The sequence below is a fragment of the Cheilinus undulatus genome, linkage group 9, assembly GCF_018320785.1.
Source record: "Cheilinus undulatus linkage group 9, ASM1832078v1, whole genome shotgun sequence".
In the NCBI taxonomy this organism is placed as follows: Eukaryota; Metazoa; Chordata; class Actinopteri; order Labriformes; family Labridae; genus Cheilinus; species Cheilinus undulatus.
The window spans coordinates 36,558,509-36,576,944 of record NC_054873.1 but is presented as its reverse complement, the minus strand read 5'-3'; the positions used below and the strand labels follow the sequence as shown (position 1 = coordinate 36,576,944).

The 18,436-nt window shown below is 37.7% G+C and overlaps 1 protein-coding gene across 3 annotated transcripts in view; it reads right to left on the bottom strand.

The window, feature by feature from the left end:
* zc3h18 (zinc finger CCCH-type containing 18) overlaps window positions 1-16,425 on the bottom strand; it is a 73,879-nt gene extending 57,454 nt beyond the window's left edge. For all 3 annotated transcript variants that reach the window (XM_041795543.1, XM_041795545.1, XM_041795544.1), the window contains exons 1-8: window positions 16,260-16,425; window positions 14,590-15,560; window positions 11,820-11,904; window positions 6,511-6,659; window positions 6,127-6,222; window positions 3,131-3,273; window positions 2,208-2,237; window positions 1,215-1,329 (exon numbers count right to left, since the gene is read on the bottom strand). In XM_041795543.1, the coding sequence (XP_041651477.1) occupies window positions 1,215-1,329; window positions 2,208-2,237; window positions 3,131-3,273; window positions 6,127-6,222; window positions 6,511-6,659; window positions 11,820-11,904; window positions 14,590-15,549 (1,578 nt within the window). In that variant the 5' untranslated portion in view covers window positions 15,550-15,560; window positions 16,260-16,425. The remainder of the gene's footprint in view (window positions 1-1,214; window positions 1,330-2,207; window positions 2,238-3,130; window positions 3,274-6,126; window positions 6,223-6,510; window positions 6,660-11,819; window positions 11,905-14,589; window positions 15,561-16,259) is intronic.
* Between the last annotated feature and the right edge of the window lie 2,011 nt (window positions 16,426-18,436).

Genomic DNA, 18,436 nt, shown 5'->3' with positions numbered 1-18,436 from the left:
AATAAGTTTTGCTGCAAAAAAGTCAAATACTGTCAAATAAAGTATGACAAAAACTGACATTTTAATGAATGTAAAAAGCCAGCAACGTGCCAGTGGGTCTAAAAATACTTTATAACTTCCTGACATTCATGGCACACAGCCATGAAACCTTTCATTTCCAATGCAGACAAATTCCTCAATTTCTCCTATCATTTAATCGTATCATCATATTAATCATTAAATCATCACCTTATCATTTAACATTTTAGTATCATTTCTCATTTATGTACCATCTCTTCAGGTAGCAGCATTAATAAATTAACAAAGTTGAAAGATGCAGAGACATTTCATTTTGTATAGAAACAAGTTGCATCAAAAGTTAAGAGGGCTTCCATAAGAGTAGTGATAATAATGAAACTCTTCAGTCATGAAGGAGGATAAATGTGGCGAGCTTGAAGTTATGCGTCTGTTTTAAGCAGACACTGTAGAGAAAAGTAGAAAAAGCTAAATTAACACAAAATCTAAAAGTGTAGCTCCTTCTTGCAGCGTTATGTATGGGGTGTTACAATTAACTTTTTGCTTTCAAATGGAAACTATCATCAAAAATCATTTATTTTTTGGATTGAAATTTTTCCTAGTTTTGCTAACTTGCTCCCTCTCTCCTTTCACTCTCTAACTTGCTGGACCAATGCTGTTTTCTCTCCCAACATTTAGGACGCTTTAAACTCTAATTCAAAAATAGACAGAATGGTCATTTACACTGAAATAAGTCATCATTATTTAAAAAATATCTAAGAAATAAGAAATAAAAATTAAATAATAATATGGGGCGCGCAGATGGTCAAGTGGTTTGAGGCGCGCCCAATGTACGCGGGTGGCCCAGGTTCGACTCCAGCCTGTGGCCCTTTGCAGCATGTCTCTCCCCACTTTCTCATCCCTGTTTCCGAGTCTATCCACTGTCCTCCTCTATAGAATAAAGGCTCAAAAGGCCCAAAAGTAAATATTTAAACTAATAATAATAATAATAATAATAATAATAATAAAAAAAGATGTGCCTCCTGGCTGAAAAAAGGATTACACTGTTTATAATCCTACATGTGCTTCGAACGGCTTTCCTGTGATGAATGATCAGAGATAAATAATTAATTCTAAATGCATAAATACACTGATATCAGTTAAATAAGACGGTCTTTCTAGACACAAGTGAGAGATATACAGGTAGTGTGGATACTCACAGTGTAATGGTAAGGAAGAGGTGCTTCTGTGTACTGCACTCTAAAGTTTTCATATTGGCCACCTCGCCACAGGGCCTCCATTTCATAGTCATAGTACGGATCAGCATAAGGGTCTCTAAAAAGGAAAACACATTCAACACTTAACATTTTTTTGGAAAATACCACTTCAAAATGTCTCAATACAATGGACAAAAAACTATTTATGTTGTGTTTTTACTAGGGATGGGAACAATTCATCAATGATTGATTAATTGGTCATTAAGAATTTGGTCGATCACGGGGAATTTAGTCGATCTGATGTTGGCATTTAATAAAAAGACTAAACACGTCTTACGCTGCACTGCACAACAATATCTACTGTCATGACAGTGTGAGTGGGTTTTGTTTTTGTTGTTTTCTTTTTATGAGGCCTTATCTTTGTTATATGATGGGCTATTGACTGTGGATTCCCCTAACTTTATTTTGTGAAAAAAATGGCAGCCAACTAAGGCTATTGTTTGTTGTGGTTGTTTTGGGGTTTGAATAGTTTTTTGAGATGCTTGCATATTTTTTTTGCGCACCCCTGCAAAAGGTAATACAATACACCATCTCTTGTTTATGTTTAAGAGTCCTAGGCTTTCGAAGGGCAAAAATAAATAAATCATTGAGAAACACACTCAATAGTTACCTGTTTCTGTTATATAGGGAAATGTTATATATTTATATGCCCATGTATGTATGTATGTATGTTTTTATACATACATAACGATTAATCAATTAATTGTTCGCTAACATTATAGATGCTTGAGTTGGCAGCTTTCTTCCAAACACCCATCCCTAGTCTTTACACATTGCCTCAAAGCAAATTTCACAGCAAGATCCAAAGTTATGTGTATAAGTTAAAATGTTTTTCAGTTTTTCATCAGTTTAAAAATAATAACTTCAATACAAATACACATTCCATTTGATTTATTTTACACAAAAACTGAATCCTTTTAAATGGGTTTGTCTTACCCATATATGGGATCTCTGAAGTCCATTTCACTGAAAAAGAAAAAAAGGATTAGGGTTAATACAAACCAAACAATCGTATTTGGGGAATCTGCAAAAGACACTTGTGTGTTGTCCTTAAGAGATAACTTGCATCTGTATATCTGTTAGAGAAGTGGTTCCCATTTTTTTTCCTTAGAAAACTACACTTTATGAACCTAAACAAATTAATACCCCCAAATCTTTTTTATGCCCAAAAATTAACAGATCCTCGTGTTTTTCTCTTAGGGTGGCCCTATTAAGCTGTTGAATACTGTGTTTTTTAATCATGCTTTAGAAAAATATGTCTCCCTGAGATCTTTGGCAGCCCCATGGGGGCATCCGGACCTGAGGATGGGAACCACTGTATACAAAAAAGAAAATTCTATTTAAAAAAAAAGAATACCTCTTAACATTATTAAGAACTGCTAAATCACATTGAGATGATTAAGCTATTTATCAAGAAGATAAACAGTCATCAAGTCAGCCTTTCTAGAAGCTTTCTTCACAGGTGAAGTAGTGGTTTGAAAAGATAAACTGATCCAGTCCAGGGTCGATTGGTCCGTTTCTTAGGACTTGTTTGGACTTGTTCTTTGGACAGTTGGAGTTCAGGTTTTTATGTGCCATTCAATGTTCAGGTCAAAATGGATCCCAGTTAAGGTCTGTTGAGCAATACGTGATTTGGGTTTGGCATTTTCAAGCTTTCTAAGCAGTAGTTACATTTCCTGCCTAACTCTGTAAACCTTGGAGCAAGTGTTAGTAAAAGTGACAGACAGGAGGAGAATGTGACACTCAAGCCTCAGTATTATAGTAATTATATTCCGCTCAAACCAAAGCACCCCAGGTTTTCTTATGTGAATGGGACTTGGAATAATCAGGCTAGTGTCTTGTGTGTTGCTGGGTCTTACTCTCTGATGATGCGGTAGCTGCGTTCTCTAAAGAACTCGTTCTCTTTGTCAAACTCTCTCTCATCTTCTCCGATGGTCACATTGAAACGCTTCTCCTCAAAGTCCGGCTCCTGCTCTTTACGAATGGTGGCCTTCTTTAGCACCTAAGGGACACAAAACCAGGTATTTTGAGTTGTTCCTCATCTGCTTTAAATTACACTGTTTGTTTGTTTTTCAACCAATGGCATAAAAACATGAACATCATAACAAGTTAGTTTACTGTGAGCAATGGTACAGAAGGCCTCTACTATTAAGACATGGTGAATCCAATCAATCAATTTATTCTTCTCTTAAAATTAGGGATACAAGAAGTTAATGGCATGATGTCAGCGGAAATTAAATTAAAAAGTCAAGTATTTGTATCTGTATCAGCAGATAAGAAAATTTCTGCCAATATTTATAGCCAATCAAGGCTTTTCCTAACTAAAATTGAGGCAGAGGTGGAACTATTCTAATGATGCATACTCTGACTTTTCTAGGGGGGACTTTTCTACATTTTGAGAGTGGAATTAAGAGGCTAAATCTACCAAAAAAGTTTTTCTCCTTATATAATTTGTACTAATTTTGAACAGTTTCCTTGTCTGACCTCCTGAAGGGTTTTGGAGGATACCAGTTTTATTCCTAAAAAAGCCGTTATTAACATCAAAAAAGCTTTTTTTGTCCTTCTTTAATGGATGTTCAATTTTATGTCTATAAAAATAACTGACTGTCAACTTGAGGAGGTCATGTGACCTACATGACCATCTCTGATTTCAACTAAAGCTAATTTCTACCAGAAAATTGTCAGTCACAACCGTAAGTTCATTTTACCTTTATTCCCTTATTTATGTTGGGATTGTTTTCAAGTTTTCTATTATATTTTTCTTTTGCTACCTATTATAATAAATTATTGATTTGAATAATATGTGATTTAACTTCTGGGTTAAGTTCCCATTCTGCAATGATCAACACTTTTTTATTCGTCTTTGCTTAATACATATATACATATATATATATATATATATATATATATCTTTTAATAAATAAATTCAATGGAACTGACAAGTTTACTGCAACTGCAGCTTCTGCAGGAGAAATATGAAATATCTAACAACTACCTACAATCAGTGACTGTTTAGTTAAGCTGTTGTTCTGCATTGTTTACCTGAATGTCTCTCTCCTCTCTGCCTAATTAAATGGGGTTTGTGGGTGCAACGAGTTTTGATCATGTTTTAAATCTGCTTATCATTAATACTGATCCATATTTCCTGTCTCCACTAGCTTATGTGTGTCTTTGGCGCACACAAACACAGCGCAGTGTTCATCCGATGAATTTTGCTGTAGGGAAGAAAATCTAGGAAATATAGGAAACTTGTGGTTCTTTTCTTCTTCTTCTTCTTTGGCAGTTTAGCAGTGAATCCTGATGCACTGTTACTGATGCAGCACCCCCAAATCGGCATAATACCATAATTTCAGTTAAACTGACATCCACCTGCCGTAATGCTTGTCAGACAATACAGTTTTCACTGAGAGTCAGAGGCTGTAAATATTGGCATGTGATGGCAAGTCTGTGGAGTTTGGGGCAGGATCAACAGACCTACATAAGCTGAAGTCTTTTTCTTTGTTCATTCTCACTCTTTGAAATATACAGCATGCTTTATGGACTAAAGTTTCAGGTCAGAACTTGTCTTAACACCAGTATAGACCAAAGTCAATTTTTAATATCAACATGTCGGATACGGACAAAACTCTTTTTCTTTTTTGTCAACAGGCTGATTTTATTGACTGCATAATAGCAAAGGCATGTCGGATAAACTGGTCAAGTGTTTTCATGTTTATACAGCTACAGTTATAAGAGGACAGTAACTTAGGTGGCTTTCACACTAGGGGCCCGGTCCCGGATCCGAGTGCACTTGAGCCAAATGTCCGGTTCGTTTTGGTAGTGTGAATGCAAACCTGGGGCCCCTTTAGGAGGTGGTGTCAGGCGTGATTCAAGTGGACTCTGGCACAGTTCGGATGAGATGTGAATGCAACTGCGCTCGGATATGGGACAGAGCGTCATATCAGCTTTATGACATCATCGTAAAAACTAAACTTCTTTCCATAGCCCGGCAGTTTGTTACATTTTTCCTCCATAAAGGGCAGAAATCATCAGAATCCAGTCAATAATCAGTCTGTTGTGACTCACCTTACAGATGAACACAAGTTGGAGTCAGTGAGAGGAGGTGCAAAAGCAATAGAAGTCTCCTGTCACCTCAAAAACCGCTGTATCTGCGCAGCGCGAGCCCATTTAATCCTCTGAGCTGTAGTAAATGTGCAGATACGAAGAGCGAAGTTGCTGGCATCTTAAAAGCAATTTTAATCATCCATGGCTGCAGGATGGACCTTTTGCTGGGTCAAAACAGAAATAATCTTCGCTCAGGTCATGACCCCAGTGGTTGCCATGGTAGCTTCTTCACCTTTCTCCTCCTTTGCGGGGTTGTAACCTGGTTACGTGCATATCGCCACCTGCTGTTTCAGACCAAGTAAATACGCAAGTGTGCCTGGGCACAGTTTGATGTTGCTATTGTGAAAGCATGACTGGGGGGAAGGGGGAGGGGGAGGAATCATGCCGTGGTGCGGTTCGAAACAACTGGGCCTAATGTGAAAGCGCCCCTACTTTACTTTAGTGTTTCTCTTTTGTACTACTACTTTAATACTTCAAATCCATCAGATTTAACTTACATGTAAGTGAATTTTGTGGACAATCTTCTGTGAAACCTCACTGGGCTGACAAAATTAGTTTAAAAATGAGCAACATTCTTACATTGGTGAGAGAAAAAGCAAGTTTCAGAAAAACTGTTCAAACCCTCAGAAAGCACACACTTATTTCACTTGTCAGGAGTGTTGGAGCTTTAATACAATCTGTGCAGTATAACGGATGTATCATGCAAGTATAAGCTAAATGTTGTGTGAAGGACTTTTGTATGAAGGTATACCTCTTTGGCGTGCCGTAAACCTCTCTCCCAGGCACTCTCAACAGGAGGCTCCACTGGAGGTGGTGGGGGAGGGAGCTCCTCTACTGCAGGTGCAGCCTTAAAAACAGAGATATATCAATAATTTGTTTTTCTTCATTCAAACATATGCTCACTGAGAGATTTAGGGAGAACTGCTGAGAGTGCAGATGTAGTTGCTGAGATTTTCAGCTCTGAATCTTTTTTATGTCTGATTTTCCAGTTTTGTTCGAGTAACAATACAACAACAATCTATTCCTCTAAAACATAAGTAAAATACATATTACTCATACCATTAACATAGTGCAAAACTAAGAATTTGTTTTTATTAGTGTTACAGCAACACAGCATGGTGAGGGACAGACATACCCAGGGATTATTGGGGATGAGTGGGTGTGGTCCTCCAGGTGGTGCACCATTAGGAGAGAAAGGGTCTGGCTTGGTGATGAGGGAATAGTTTCCTTTGTCGTTGACTCCAGGGTGAATAAACCGACAGTTCATGCCCCAAGTGCAATTTCCTGTGTGATGTAAAGAGAAAAATAAGTTTAAAACCATCTGAAGGCAGCATATAATTCAGAAAATCATATACAGTAAATTCTTTGTCAAGAGTAGCACTCGCATAGGCGATTCCTGGTATTTTCTAACCTGTGCCTCATTTAATGATCCAAATGACAAAAAGGTGAAAAATTGAGATTGCTTCAGTAAATAACCTCAGCCAGCAGTCACAGTACCAACTGTTGCAGGGCTGGACTGGAATGTCTCTATTTTCATATGGAGTATGTAACAGAAAACAGACAGCTTCCTCTGGAGAGATTTTTTCAAGTAAACAATCTCTTCTTTTACTGGAAACAGGACTAGGCCATATCTGTTCAAAGCCAACAGATTAAATTAACAAAACAGTAATTTTATATTACAACAGAGTAATAGGCATACATCTACCTTGTTCATCTTATTTGTCTTATTCTGTTATAATGTTGCTCAAGAAGGTAAGAGTATAAGAAGAAACACATGGTGAACAAAATTAAAAAAAAAAAAAATCTAACCCAAAGAAAATGGAGTGACAAGCAATTCTTGTGTTTAGCTAAGAATAACAGTTTCTATGGCCATCTGTAGAAGCAATCTAATACTTAATGTAAGCACAGGTCATCTGGATGCCAAAATATCAAAAAATAACAAACAAGCTCAAAATGAACTTTTAAACAATCAAATGATTATCTATGGGCTGTTAAATCGCTGGTTATTTAGTCATTAAGGATACAATATGATCTTAAGAGAAAGTAAGGTGTTTTTCATAATAGTTTGACAAATGATGCATGATTATCGAGTTAAAAACGTGGGTTGAACACATATCTGTTCTTATTAGGACTTTACAAGCCGCATTATTAACAGTAAACAAAGATTGATATTAAATACAACAGCTCCCCCTGCTGAAGAAAAGTTTTAACTTCAGAGGATGAAGGACTGGTATCCAGAATCAAAAAGATAACTGTTATGTAAATATCATTGAGAACTCAGGGACATGAAGAATCAAAGACTGTTGTTCAAGTTGAAATCCAAAAGTAAAACAAACACCATTCTCGTGTTGCTTTGTACTAAGCCTTGGAAGAAGCAAAATCTCTTATAGCTACAATAATCCTAGTCTGGAATTTACACAATAAAATGTAATGGGCTTGTGACAACATCAACTTTTGGTAAAATACCTTAAAAACAAACAAACAGATAGGGGTGGATATCCTTTATTCTTCTTTGTTGATAATGATACACTTATCAATAGTGATTTTCAACCAGCTGTGCATCAAAAGGAAACTGATATTACATGTAAATGATCAGTGTCTGATGCCCTCACTTTAAATGGGAAGGAGAACCCCACTCTCATGTACATCAAAGGTCCACTGAGTGGAGTGTCTAAGATGTTCAACTACAACCAACTCTTCTATGTGCTGGCCTGGTGATGACCCCCCCCCCCCACTGCCCACTGAGGGCTGAGTCTGGAGAAGGATGGCACTACATCAATACACACTGGATTCAAGGTCCCAGAGTCTGGAGGAAGAGTGGAGAGGCACAGAATCCACGTTGTTTGAAGTCCAGTGTGAAGCTTCCACAGTCTGTGATGATTTGGGCTGCCATGGCATCTGCTGGTGTTGGTCCACTGTGTTTTCTGAAGTCCACAGTCAACGCAGCCATCTACCAGGACATTTTCAAGCAATTCATGCTTCCTTCTGCTGACAAGCTTTATGGAGATGCTGATTTTATTTTTCCAGCAGGACTTGGCACCTGCCCACACTGCCAAAGGTACCAAAAGCTGCTTCAATGACCATGGTGTTACTGTGCTTGATTGGCCAGCAAACTGGCCTGACCTGAACCCCATAGAGAATCTATGGGGTATTGTCAAGAAGCAGATGAGAGACACCAGACCCAACAATGCAGACGACCTGAAGGCTGCTATCAAAGTTACCTGGGCTTCCATTACACCTGAGCAGTGCCACAGGCTGATTGCCTCCATGCCATGCTGCATTGATGCAGTAATTCATGCAAAAGGAGGCCCAACCAAGTATTGAAGGCATAGGAATGAACATACTTTTCAGAAGCCTGACATTTCTGTTGAAAATATCCTTTTTTTAATTGATCTTAGGGAATATTCTAATTTTTTGAGACACTGAATTTTGGGTTCTCTTATCTGTAAGCCATAATCATCAAAATTTCAAGAAATAAAGGCTTGAAATACTTCACTCTGTGTGTAATGAGTCTATATAAAATATGGGTTTCACTTTCAGAAACAAGTGACAAAAAATATTGAACTTTTTCATGATATTCAAATTTTTTGAGATGCACTAGTACTCTTTTGTTAATTGTCTGATATTTGCATGTGACATCAAACTTTTTTTAACCACAACAAGCTCTGTCTGCATCTAGCATGAGGCTACACTGCACGAGACAACGGCTGTTAGAATGCATCACTTCACACTATGAACATGTTTAACTAGTCTACATTATAGTTTAGTATTCTTTGTTGGTGAGGATTTTTTGCCAAATCATTTTTAAGAGTATTTTTCTGTTCATCAACTCTTCATTGATTTGAGGTTTTCTGTGTGTGTATATAGGCTGCCATCCTTTCATTGTACCCCTCACTCTGTGCTGGTTTGGTTAATCTCTGTAAATAAATGTGAAATATTTTTGGCTAACTGTAGGTTTGAAGCAGTAGCTGTGCAGCAGGACACCACAGTCTGATATGAATCATTTTTGGGTTCTGTATATCTGTAAAAGTCAGAATAACCAGTCAGAAATCTTGTGCATTTTTAATTTTTGTCATTTTAAGGCTTCAGAAAACAAAGCACACATAATGAGGACATATTTGAAATAAGAGGCTTACAATTTTTATTTAGCCTAAATTAGATTGGCATTAGTCCCAGGCCTCTAGTTACAACATACAAATCTTGTCTAGGCAGTGGCATATTTTCCCTTGTTGACAGGTCTGCTTGCGTTCACATGAAACTAGCCACATGCAGAGCTGGCTATGCCTATCCAATACAAAACAGCCATGCATTCTGGGTTTCAAAAGTATCTGAATCCTTTGGCTTAATGTGTATGGAATAACTCAAGCTATGAAAACTTTTTTTTTACATTTCTTGTAGGGGTGTAGCGGTACAGAAAAATTTCAGTTTGGTATGCACCTCAGTTTTGAAGTCATTGTTCAGTACGCTTTCTGTACAGTATTTAAAGCAAGCAAAACACACAATTTCTTTTTCTTTATTAGGAACTAGAAAACCTCCCTTGTACACATTGTCTTATTTGCAGCATCACAGTTCAGGCTCTTACGCATACTTTTCTGTTTTTATCTTACATTTAGAAAATATAAATTAAAATAAATAGGCTAAATAAATTCCATCTGAATTAAAAATAATGCAGCAACCTCCTTCCAAAATGACTTTAATAAATAAATTACTGAAACTTTTTTTCAAATACAAGGTAATTTATTTTTGTTTATATATTGAAATATTTCTCTCTCTTCTAATCCTCAAATTTCCCAGCGAAGCTTGAACACATCATAACATAATGTCAGTGAGCTCATTAAGTGAGCTAATTAGCATGTATCCAGCCAATTTCAACACTGACTTCAGCATTGGATCCTTTTTTAACCAACAGGGCCTGCTACAAAGTTTGGGAACACTTTTCACGACCCAACTGAGTTGATACAGAGAACAGAGTTCATCTGGAATCTGAGAATAACTTTTACTAATGCTATGATACAGCTGCAGACATGACGGAGTCCCCCTCCACCCTCCCCTGAGGTTGATAGTGGAAGGTACTGCATTAAGATTGAATGTGATTCACAAAACAAGAGCACCAGGGTTTCAATAAAGAGACCTTTGATCAAGGGAAGTTCATAAAGGGTTAGTGAGACCGTTTTGAGAGGTGGAGGATGAATATCTATCCTATATAGGATATATATTCATAGAAATATTTATTATTATATAATAATAAATATTTCTTTACTTTGGCTCAGTTAACTTTAACTGATGTTTAAATCTTGTTTTCCCAACAACTTACATGGTTGTAGATCAGCTGTTTAAAAAATCCCTTTCATCGCTTTTGTCCTCCAATAAATGCCAGAAAGAGGCTGTTAAACTTCTGGAGGAAGCTGTTTGATCAGTTTTTCCTCCTAGTTGCAGTGAGTCTCATGCTTGTGTGGCATTTCATATGCATTACTGATCTGATGGACGTGCCGTCAGTGAAACAGATGCTGAATAATGTCTGCACTACTTTTGTCTCATCCTCAACTTTGTCCACTGTTGTATTTCACTAGGAAACAAAGTGTTCCCAAACAGGAGACTTTTATCTAGAAATATTCAGGCTAGTGCTGTCATTTGCCATGGCTGTGTAGTTGCCAGGACAGTATGGGTTGCTCTTCCTGTCTATATATGAGCTCTGCTCCATATGTATTCTTTTAGTGCACATCTCTACTGTACCGAGAGGCCCTAACAAATCTGTGCAGTGAAAATACACTTAGCTTTACACCACTATTTTCTACTCTGAAGACATACTGGTTTTAAGACAAGTCCATCTTCCCAACGGTTAATTTTTGCATTAACTATCCAAGTACTTATCAATACCACTCCTGATCATTTTCTATTGTTTGTTAAAAGGACCAAATTAACAATACATCTTTAATAGAAGTGGCATAAGCCAAGTAACAGCCAATCAAAGCAGAAAAAGAAAACCGTCAAGAAGTAGCTAAAGCTGGTGTTATGATTGCATGCTGCTCCTAGTGCAACCAGTGTTTTTTTTCATAGCTGTCAGTCAAAGGTATCACATTTTGGTTTAATTTGATGCACAACACTGATTTGCTTTGAGCTCATGTTCCCCCCTGCAAGGACTGATGTATGTTCTTTGTACCAGGGATAAGATAAAATAATGTTAGGTCACAGAACCTGTAAGACTCAATAGCAGTGTTGATAAGCTAAAACCTTATTGATTTCTGGGTTTAGAAAAAAAAATGGAATCAGGTATTTTCATACCCAGGTTTTGACCTCAATCCCTATAAACAAATTCATGAAAAAAAAAACCCACAAAAAATATTCAACCTCTTTATAAAACTGTTATTGGACGATTCTTCATGACATGTGCTGATACTGTATACATGTCAGGGTATGCAGGGTATACATGCTGTTCACACCTACCTTTGATGAAGAATCTGCAGATGGGACGTGGTCTGATCTTCCTGTCAGAGGGATCTTTTACTTCTCCCTCCTCCAGATCATCATCCTACACACACAAACAAAAACATTACTCAATAAAGCACCTTGTAATCATGATCAAAACAAGGGACAAAGTATTCATACTAGTGTTGAAAAGTTGATACAGCTTTCTGCATGATGTATTATTTAACAGCCCTGAGTTTTCAAGTACTGGTAGGAAAATAAAGAGACTTGAAGAGATGTGCACCAATTCCCAAGCAAAAGGCTAACGGAAACATTTAACACAGAATGTGTGCACCAGTGGGCAAACTCTGACCCATTTCAGAGAGAAAGGAAATGGTTAACACAAAAAGGCAAAGTAGTGAAGGAAGCTAGATTACATAATAATGCTGTTCATACTTGTATGTTTACTTGGAGTCTATTTAAATTAAAGATTCATATTGTTGTAAACATTACATTTTTGCACGTGCCTAAAGTTTGTCAGAACCAGTCATCTTATTTTTATTTGAAACGACTGAGGCAACAAGTAAGCACTGTCTCTCAATCATCCCAACTGGAGCAATATTATTTTAGAGTTTTGTGTATTCATGTTCAGTATGTTTACCCACGTGTTTCTTCAAACATGAGCCCAGATCTTAAACCTAAATACCTGAGCTGTGAAAATAGAATATTTCATGAGCTTAGTAAAGTTGTCAGGAGATTTTTCCCTTAAGCCGACAGCTTGACCAGTGAGTCTTTGGTATGACATTTACTTCTTAATATTAAATGTACTATTTAACAAGTACTGAGAGAGTAAAAACTTCATTTTTACATAAACAGTGTTTTGTCAGGATGCCCTGATCAAGAGTTCTATCTGAGGCCACGTTCACACTGCAGCCCTTAATGCTCAATTCTGATATTTTGCTCAGGTCTGATCTTTTTTGTTTAGTTAGATTAGTTAGTTTAGCAGTTAGATTACTGTCCTAAATCATTATAAATATTGTTTATTTGTTTATCCTCAGATTTAAAATGTGTTTTAGAGGGGGAGCAGGTGGCCTAGCGGTTAAAAGCGCTCCCCATGTACGCGGGCGGCCCGGGCTTGAACCCGGCCTGAGGCCCTTCACCGCATGTCTCTCCCCCACTCTTGACCCTGTTTCCGACTCTATCCACTGTCCTCCTCTATCTAATAAAAGCACAAAAATGCCCAAAAATAAATCTTTAAAAAAAAAAAAATAAGAGGAAGAAGTTTTAAGTCTGAAGTTCATTAAATTATTGGTATCAGGTAAAATTAATTTGTAAGTATCAGCAAATCAGATATCAGCAAAAATCCAATATTGTGCATCCCTAGAATAGCCTCATTAAGTGAATTCATCGGTATGATAGAAAAAAACATTTGACTGAAAATAATACTCTTTCTGGCCAACAATCTGTTGTCAATTACTGAATTTGTTTCCGAGACTATAGAGCTTGCAGAGAGTACACAAACTCAACTGCCACAGTAAGTCACATTAAGGCAGATAATGCTGATCAGTAGTATTTTCTATTTTAACCACTTAAAGTGTTGATAGCTTAGTCCAGGCTGAAACTAAGAGGCTATTTCTTTAATGTGTTGTCCACATCTCTTTGCAAAGAAGATAGAGATTTAGCCTACACAATGACTCTTTTCTGCATACATGGATCAGTGTTCATGTAACGTTTCACATTCTCACATATACACAATATAAAAACTTTACATGGTAACAGGTCGAGTCCAGTTTAGAATCAACAAAAATTATGCTTTAATTTGTAGATATCAATATGTACTAGTGTCTGAATGAGCCAATCAGCTTGAGATATTTTATCTCTATTGCAGTCCATAAATTCAACACAAACAGTTGATGCATTGTTGTAAGTAAATCCCAACAATTAGATCTATAAATATGTCAAACACCTTCCAATAATGTGGGGTTGGGTACTAAAGCAGTTTTACTAGTACAACGTGATCATTTTAAGGTCAATAACAAAGTTTAACTTTGCCACTCTCGTTTAACCAACAAGAATCCCCTTCATTTGGTTATCATACTTGCAGGCCTAAAAACTAACTGTATTTCGGAAATAGGCCTTAATGAGATTATCAATTCTGATGAAGATGTGGGACCAACAAAGTTCATCCTAAGGTTTGATATGACCTCACTGTGATAAAGGCACAGTAATTGTTATACAAAGGAATACCTTTAAGCCACATTGCTATTTTAATTCCACATATTTTGTAAAAGGCTTGAATGAAATGCCTCTAGAGCATGCACTCTGTAGCAAGTGCTTGCGCATGAACATCAACAAGTGCTTGGTCGAACCTGTTACTTGAATAATGCAGTTTTTAAGCACTTGACAGTTATATTGTATAGTGTAGTAATTTTTTTAAAGGTTTAATCGTATTCAAAAATGGATATTGCCCAATCCTAGAGTGCATAAGAATGCTCTTGCATTTTCTTACCTAAGAGCAGACCCCTGACAAGAAAACATTGGTGAATGTCAGAATGTTCTTGAAAACTGCATAAGTTACAAAAGCAAATCTACTCCTGAGAACGAAGCCTTTTTTATTGATCGTTAGCACAGAATATCCCAGAAGTTTCCTAAGGCAGTTTGCTCTTTAGTCTTCTGTTATTACCAGAATAGTCACAGAGCTGGTAGTTTTATCAAATTATGTGACCATAATATAAAATACAGGGATATTTTCACTAAAAAGCCCTGCCATGAATGGCCCATAAAAACATGCCAAATTGTGATCACTTACATCAATCTCTCCTTCATCAATCTCTCCATCATCCTCATCCTTCTTCTTATCTCTGAAGGAATCTCTGCGTGTTCTCTCTGACCCTTTGGAGTCCTCTGTCTTCTTGGATTCACTGTCTTTAGGAGATGGAGGAAGAATCATTTTTCTCTCCTTCTTCTTACTAATTTTGTTCTCATTCTCCTCCTCTTCTTCTCCCTCCCTTTTTGTTTCTTCCTCATCTTCCTCTTCCTCCTGACCAGGAATGCTGGGCTCTTCTGGCACCTCCTCATCATAATCCAGTTCATGCTCATCCAGCTCCCTAGAAACCGACGCTGAGTCATCCTTCATTACTCTTATAGCCAAAGCTCTCCTCCTCTTCTCCTCCTCTGCTCTAATCCTTTCATCCTCCTCTTCTTCCTCTGCTTTGCTTTTGTCTTCCTCTTCATCACCCACTTCAGCTGTCTCACGCTCTGTCGAGGCATCCTTCTGGTAGTCCCTGTATCCTTCGTCCCCATCTTCTCCATCCTCTTCAGCAATGAAGCTCTTGCCCTGGTCTGGCTCTGAGTCTGGGGACTGTGGGGTGTCAATCACTCTATCCTCTTGCTCCTCTCCTTCCTTCTCATTCCCCTGTGGACCATCTTCATCCCCCTCCATAAGCAGGATGGTCCCATCCTCTTGTCCCATCCCTTCGGTTTCTCCTAAAGGCTCCTCGTCTTCTGGATCTGAGACAAAGTCGGGGACCACCTCATCTTCTTCCCTCTCTGCATCAAATTCCAAGCCTCTTCCTCTGCTTTCCCCTGCATCATCATCTTCTTCTTCCTCATTCAGCGCCCCATTATTGTCATCATCACAGACTACCTCAGTATCTGAGATGGCCCTGTCCTCGTCCTCATCATGAGAATCCAGCAGCTCACTGTCAGAAAGGCCCTTTTCCTCCTCTGGGGACTGAGGGGACTGGGTTGGGCTTTCAGGAGTATCCATTGGAGAATATTCTGTTGCAAACAGAAAAAGTAGACTGTCAGAATAGATATATCAACATCCTCTTTGACATCAAACAGAATAAATAGCAGATAATTTTTAATTTCGGCTTTGAAGTTACGGTTCGTTGACACAATGGCTACCTAAGTGGAGAAGACTAAACACATCTATAAAGATATTATTGATACGCGTTTACTGATAAAAATGGGGGTCCGATACAGCTAATTCAACAAGAATAACCCTCTCTGTGGCGAGCTAGCTATCTACCAAAACAGTAATTCTGTTTTACTCTAAAAACATGCTAATTTTTCGAGATATTAGCTGCCATCATGAGTTTTCGGATCAGAAAAAAAACATGGCTATGCTCGAGAATAATACAGAAGTTCTCCTGCAGCTAGCACTACTGGTGTCAGTTGTAACGGATTAGCTTAGCCGCGCTACTTTATGGAGGCCCAAAACTTGGCAGCGTGAAGAGAGCAGGCTAAATAGCACACCAAGTTCAACAAACTAGAGAACGGTTTTCTCTAACATTAATTAACACTCTAGTTAGCTTTACTGCCACTTGCTGCTAATTAACGGACACCAGCGGCGTTAGCGGTGAGCGGACAATGTAGCCAACTCGCCTGTCTTTCAATTAACAATGCAGCCTGTCCGCCGCTAAGCTAACATCGCAGCTTCACTCATGCAGCCAACAACCACATATTTTCATTCACCTTGTCGCCCCGGACCTCTTTAAAGACGGCACTGCTGCGTTAATAACTTCGCTCTTCTGCCTGTGTGGTTTTTAGCAGACTACAATAAATAATACACGGTTTAAATTAACCACGGCGGCGGACAAGATAAAACATTGGGAACGGCACAGCGAGTGCGGCCATTACCTAAACGTCATCAAAACACGACAACCAAGGAGGAAAAGGCCGCGCCGACAGTGAATGAGGACCGATCTGAGATCAGCTGACGGGGTCAGATGTTGGCCGCTGGAGCTGTGTGCTTTACGCAGGTCAGAAAAACGGAATCTGATTTGCGTTCAGTGACGGCTGTCCCACAAGAGCGCAGTGCCTTCATTATAAACAGAGACGATAAAAGTTACAAATCCTCAACTCTGGAAAATAAAATAAAGATTCTCCCATAAAATGAATAGTTCTACCATACGTAGGTTTATATTTTGATAAATTGCACATTTTTTATTGTTATTGTTGTCCCAGCTTCCAAAATATAAAAGTGCATTTCATAAATTGCATTATCATGTAAAAGTATATTTTCCCCCAGTGATTTACTTCAAAAGTTAAACTTTTATAAATTATTGATCCAATTCATACAAAGTGAAATATTCCGAGACTTTTGTTTTGTTTTTTATTTTGATAATTGCAGCTTACAGCTCATACATATAAAAAATCCACTTTCTCAAAGGGGTGGTAATTAACTAATTACATTTATTCAAATTATTGTAGCCGAGTAGTTTTCTTTCTTTTTTTTTTTCGGAAATCAGTTTAGTTAAGTAGGCTACATTTTATCAAGAGTTCTTTTAGTTTAGTACAATTATGTTGTACTTTTTCCACCTCTGTTGACTACATCATGCACATAGCAAGGGTTTAATTTATGGGCTTTTCAATGATACTCAAAGACAGTTTAGATTACACAAAAAAGCATAAAATAACATAAATAAAGAAACAGTATCATAAACAGAACAATCATGCATTAAAAGCTAGTTTAAAATAGCTAGTTTTGATATCAAATTGCATTGATATCTTAGAGTTAACCATGTTAGAGATGATTTTTTTATTCCCAAAGCGTAATATTAACCTCATTCTGAGTGAAATGGCCTTCAGTGTTGGAGTTAATGACAGTGTTGATCCATAAGTGTTAATTCAACTCTGTAGAGTCATTTGATGTAATCTTCGCCCACTCTGACTTCAGATCTGGGAGGCTGTGTGGGTGGAGTTCACCATCATGCAAAGTTTTTAGATGTGTTTCCTTATGTGTGTTTAGTTGTGTTTAAATGTTGCCTGTTGTACAATGATCCCTGCTGGAATTCCTTTGCTCATGTTCTCGTGGATTGTTGCCTTTGTTGTTGTGAGACACAGCTGCGCCACGCATGAAGTTATTTAGTAGTCCAGTCCAGTAAAATTTAAAAAAAAAAATGTTAAAGAAGGTCTTACTATAGCAATGTTTCTGAGATGGAAAAATTATGTACTAAAAACCTTATTAAAATTTGGATAAAAATGTAAATCTGAATCTAAAACCACCCAAGTTTGAGATTGTTGTTGTTGAGTTAAACTGTTTAAACCTTTATGTTGTGTTTGCAGTTTTCCCCATTGTTCTTTGGGTGCCACTAAAATAATTTGAGGTTATTTTGTCTGTCAGTTTTAAAAAGTTCTTGCTCATTCATACATTAATGTCAGTGAGACAGGCTGTGAGTGACTGCAGTGACGTGGAGTCATCAGGCAAAACAGAGAGGTAAAACTGGGTGTCATCAGCATATGAATGACATTTGATATTAAATTGTGTTATATTTCCACATGGTAGCATGTACAATGAGAATAAAATAGTTCCAAGAATGCTTCCTTGTGGAAAAAGTACAATTTGCAAAGGTTTCCTGACCCTTCATTTTCTCACTCTGGTGTAGTACACACAGTTGCAATCATGAGGAAGACTGCTGACTTGACAGATGTTCAGAAAACAATCAGTGACACCCTTCACAAGGAAGGTAAGCCACAGAAGGTCACTGCTTAAAGGGCAGGCTGTTCTCAGAGGCTGGATCAATGCATATTCATGGCAAGTTGACAGGAAGAGAAAAGTGTGGTAAGAAAAGGTATTTGAGCAACAGGGATGAGCTCAGCCTTCAAAGCAGACTCAAGATTTTATAGGGAAGCTTCACAAATAGACTGAG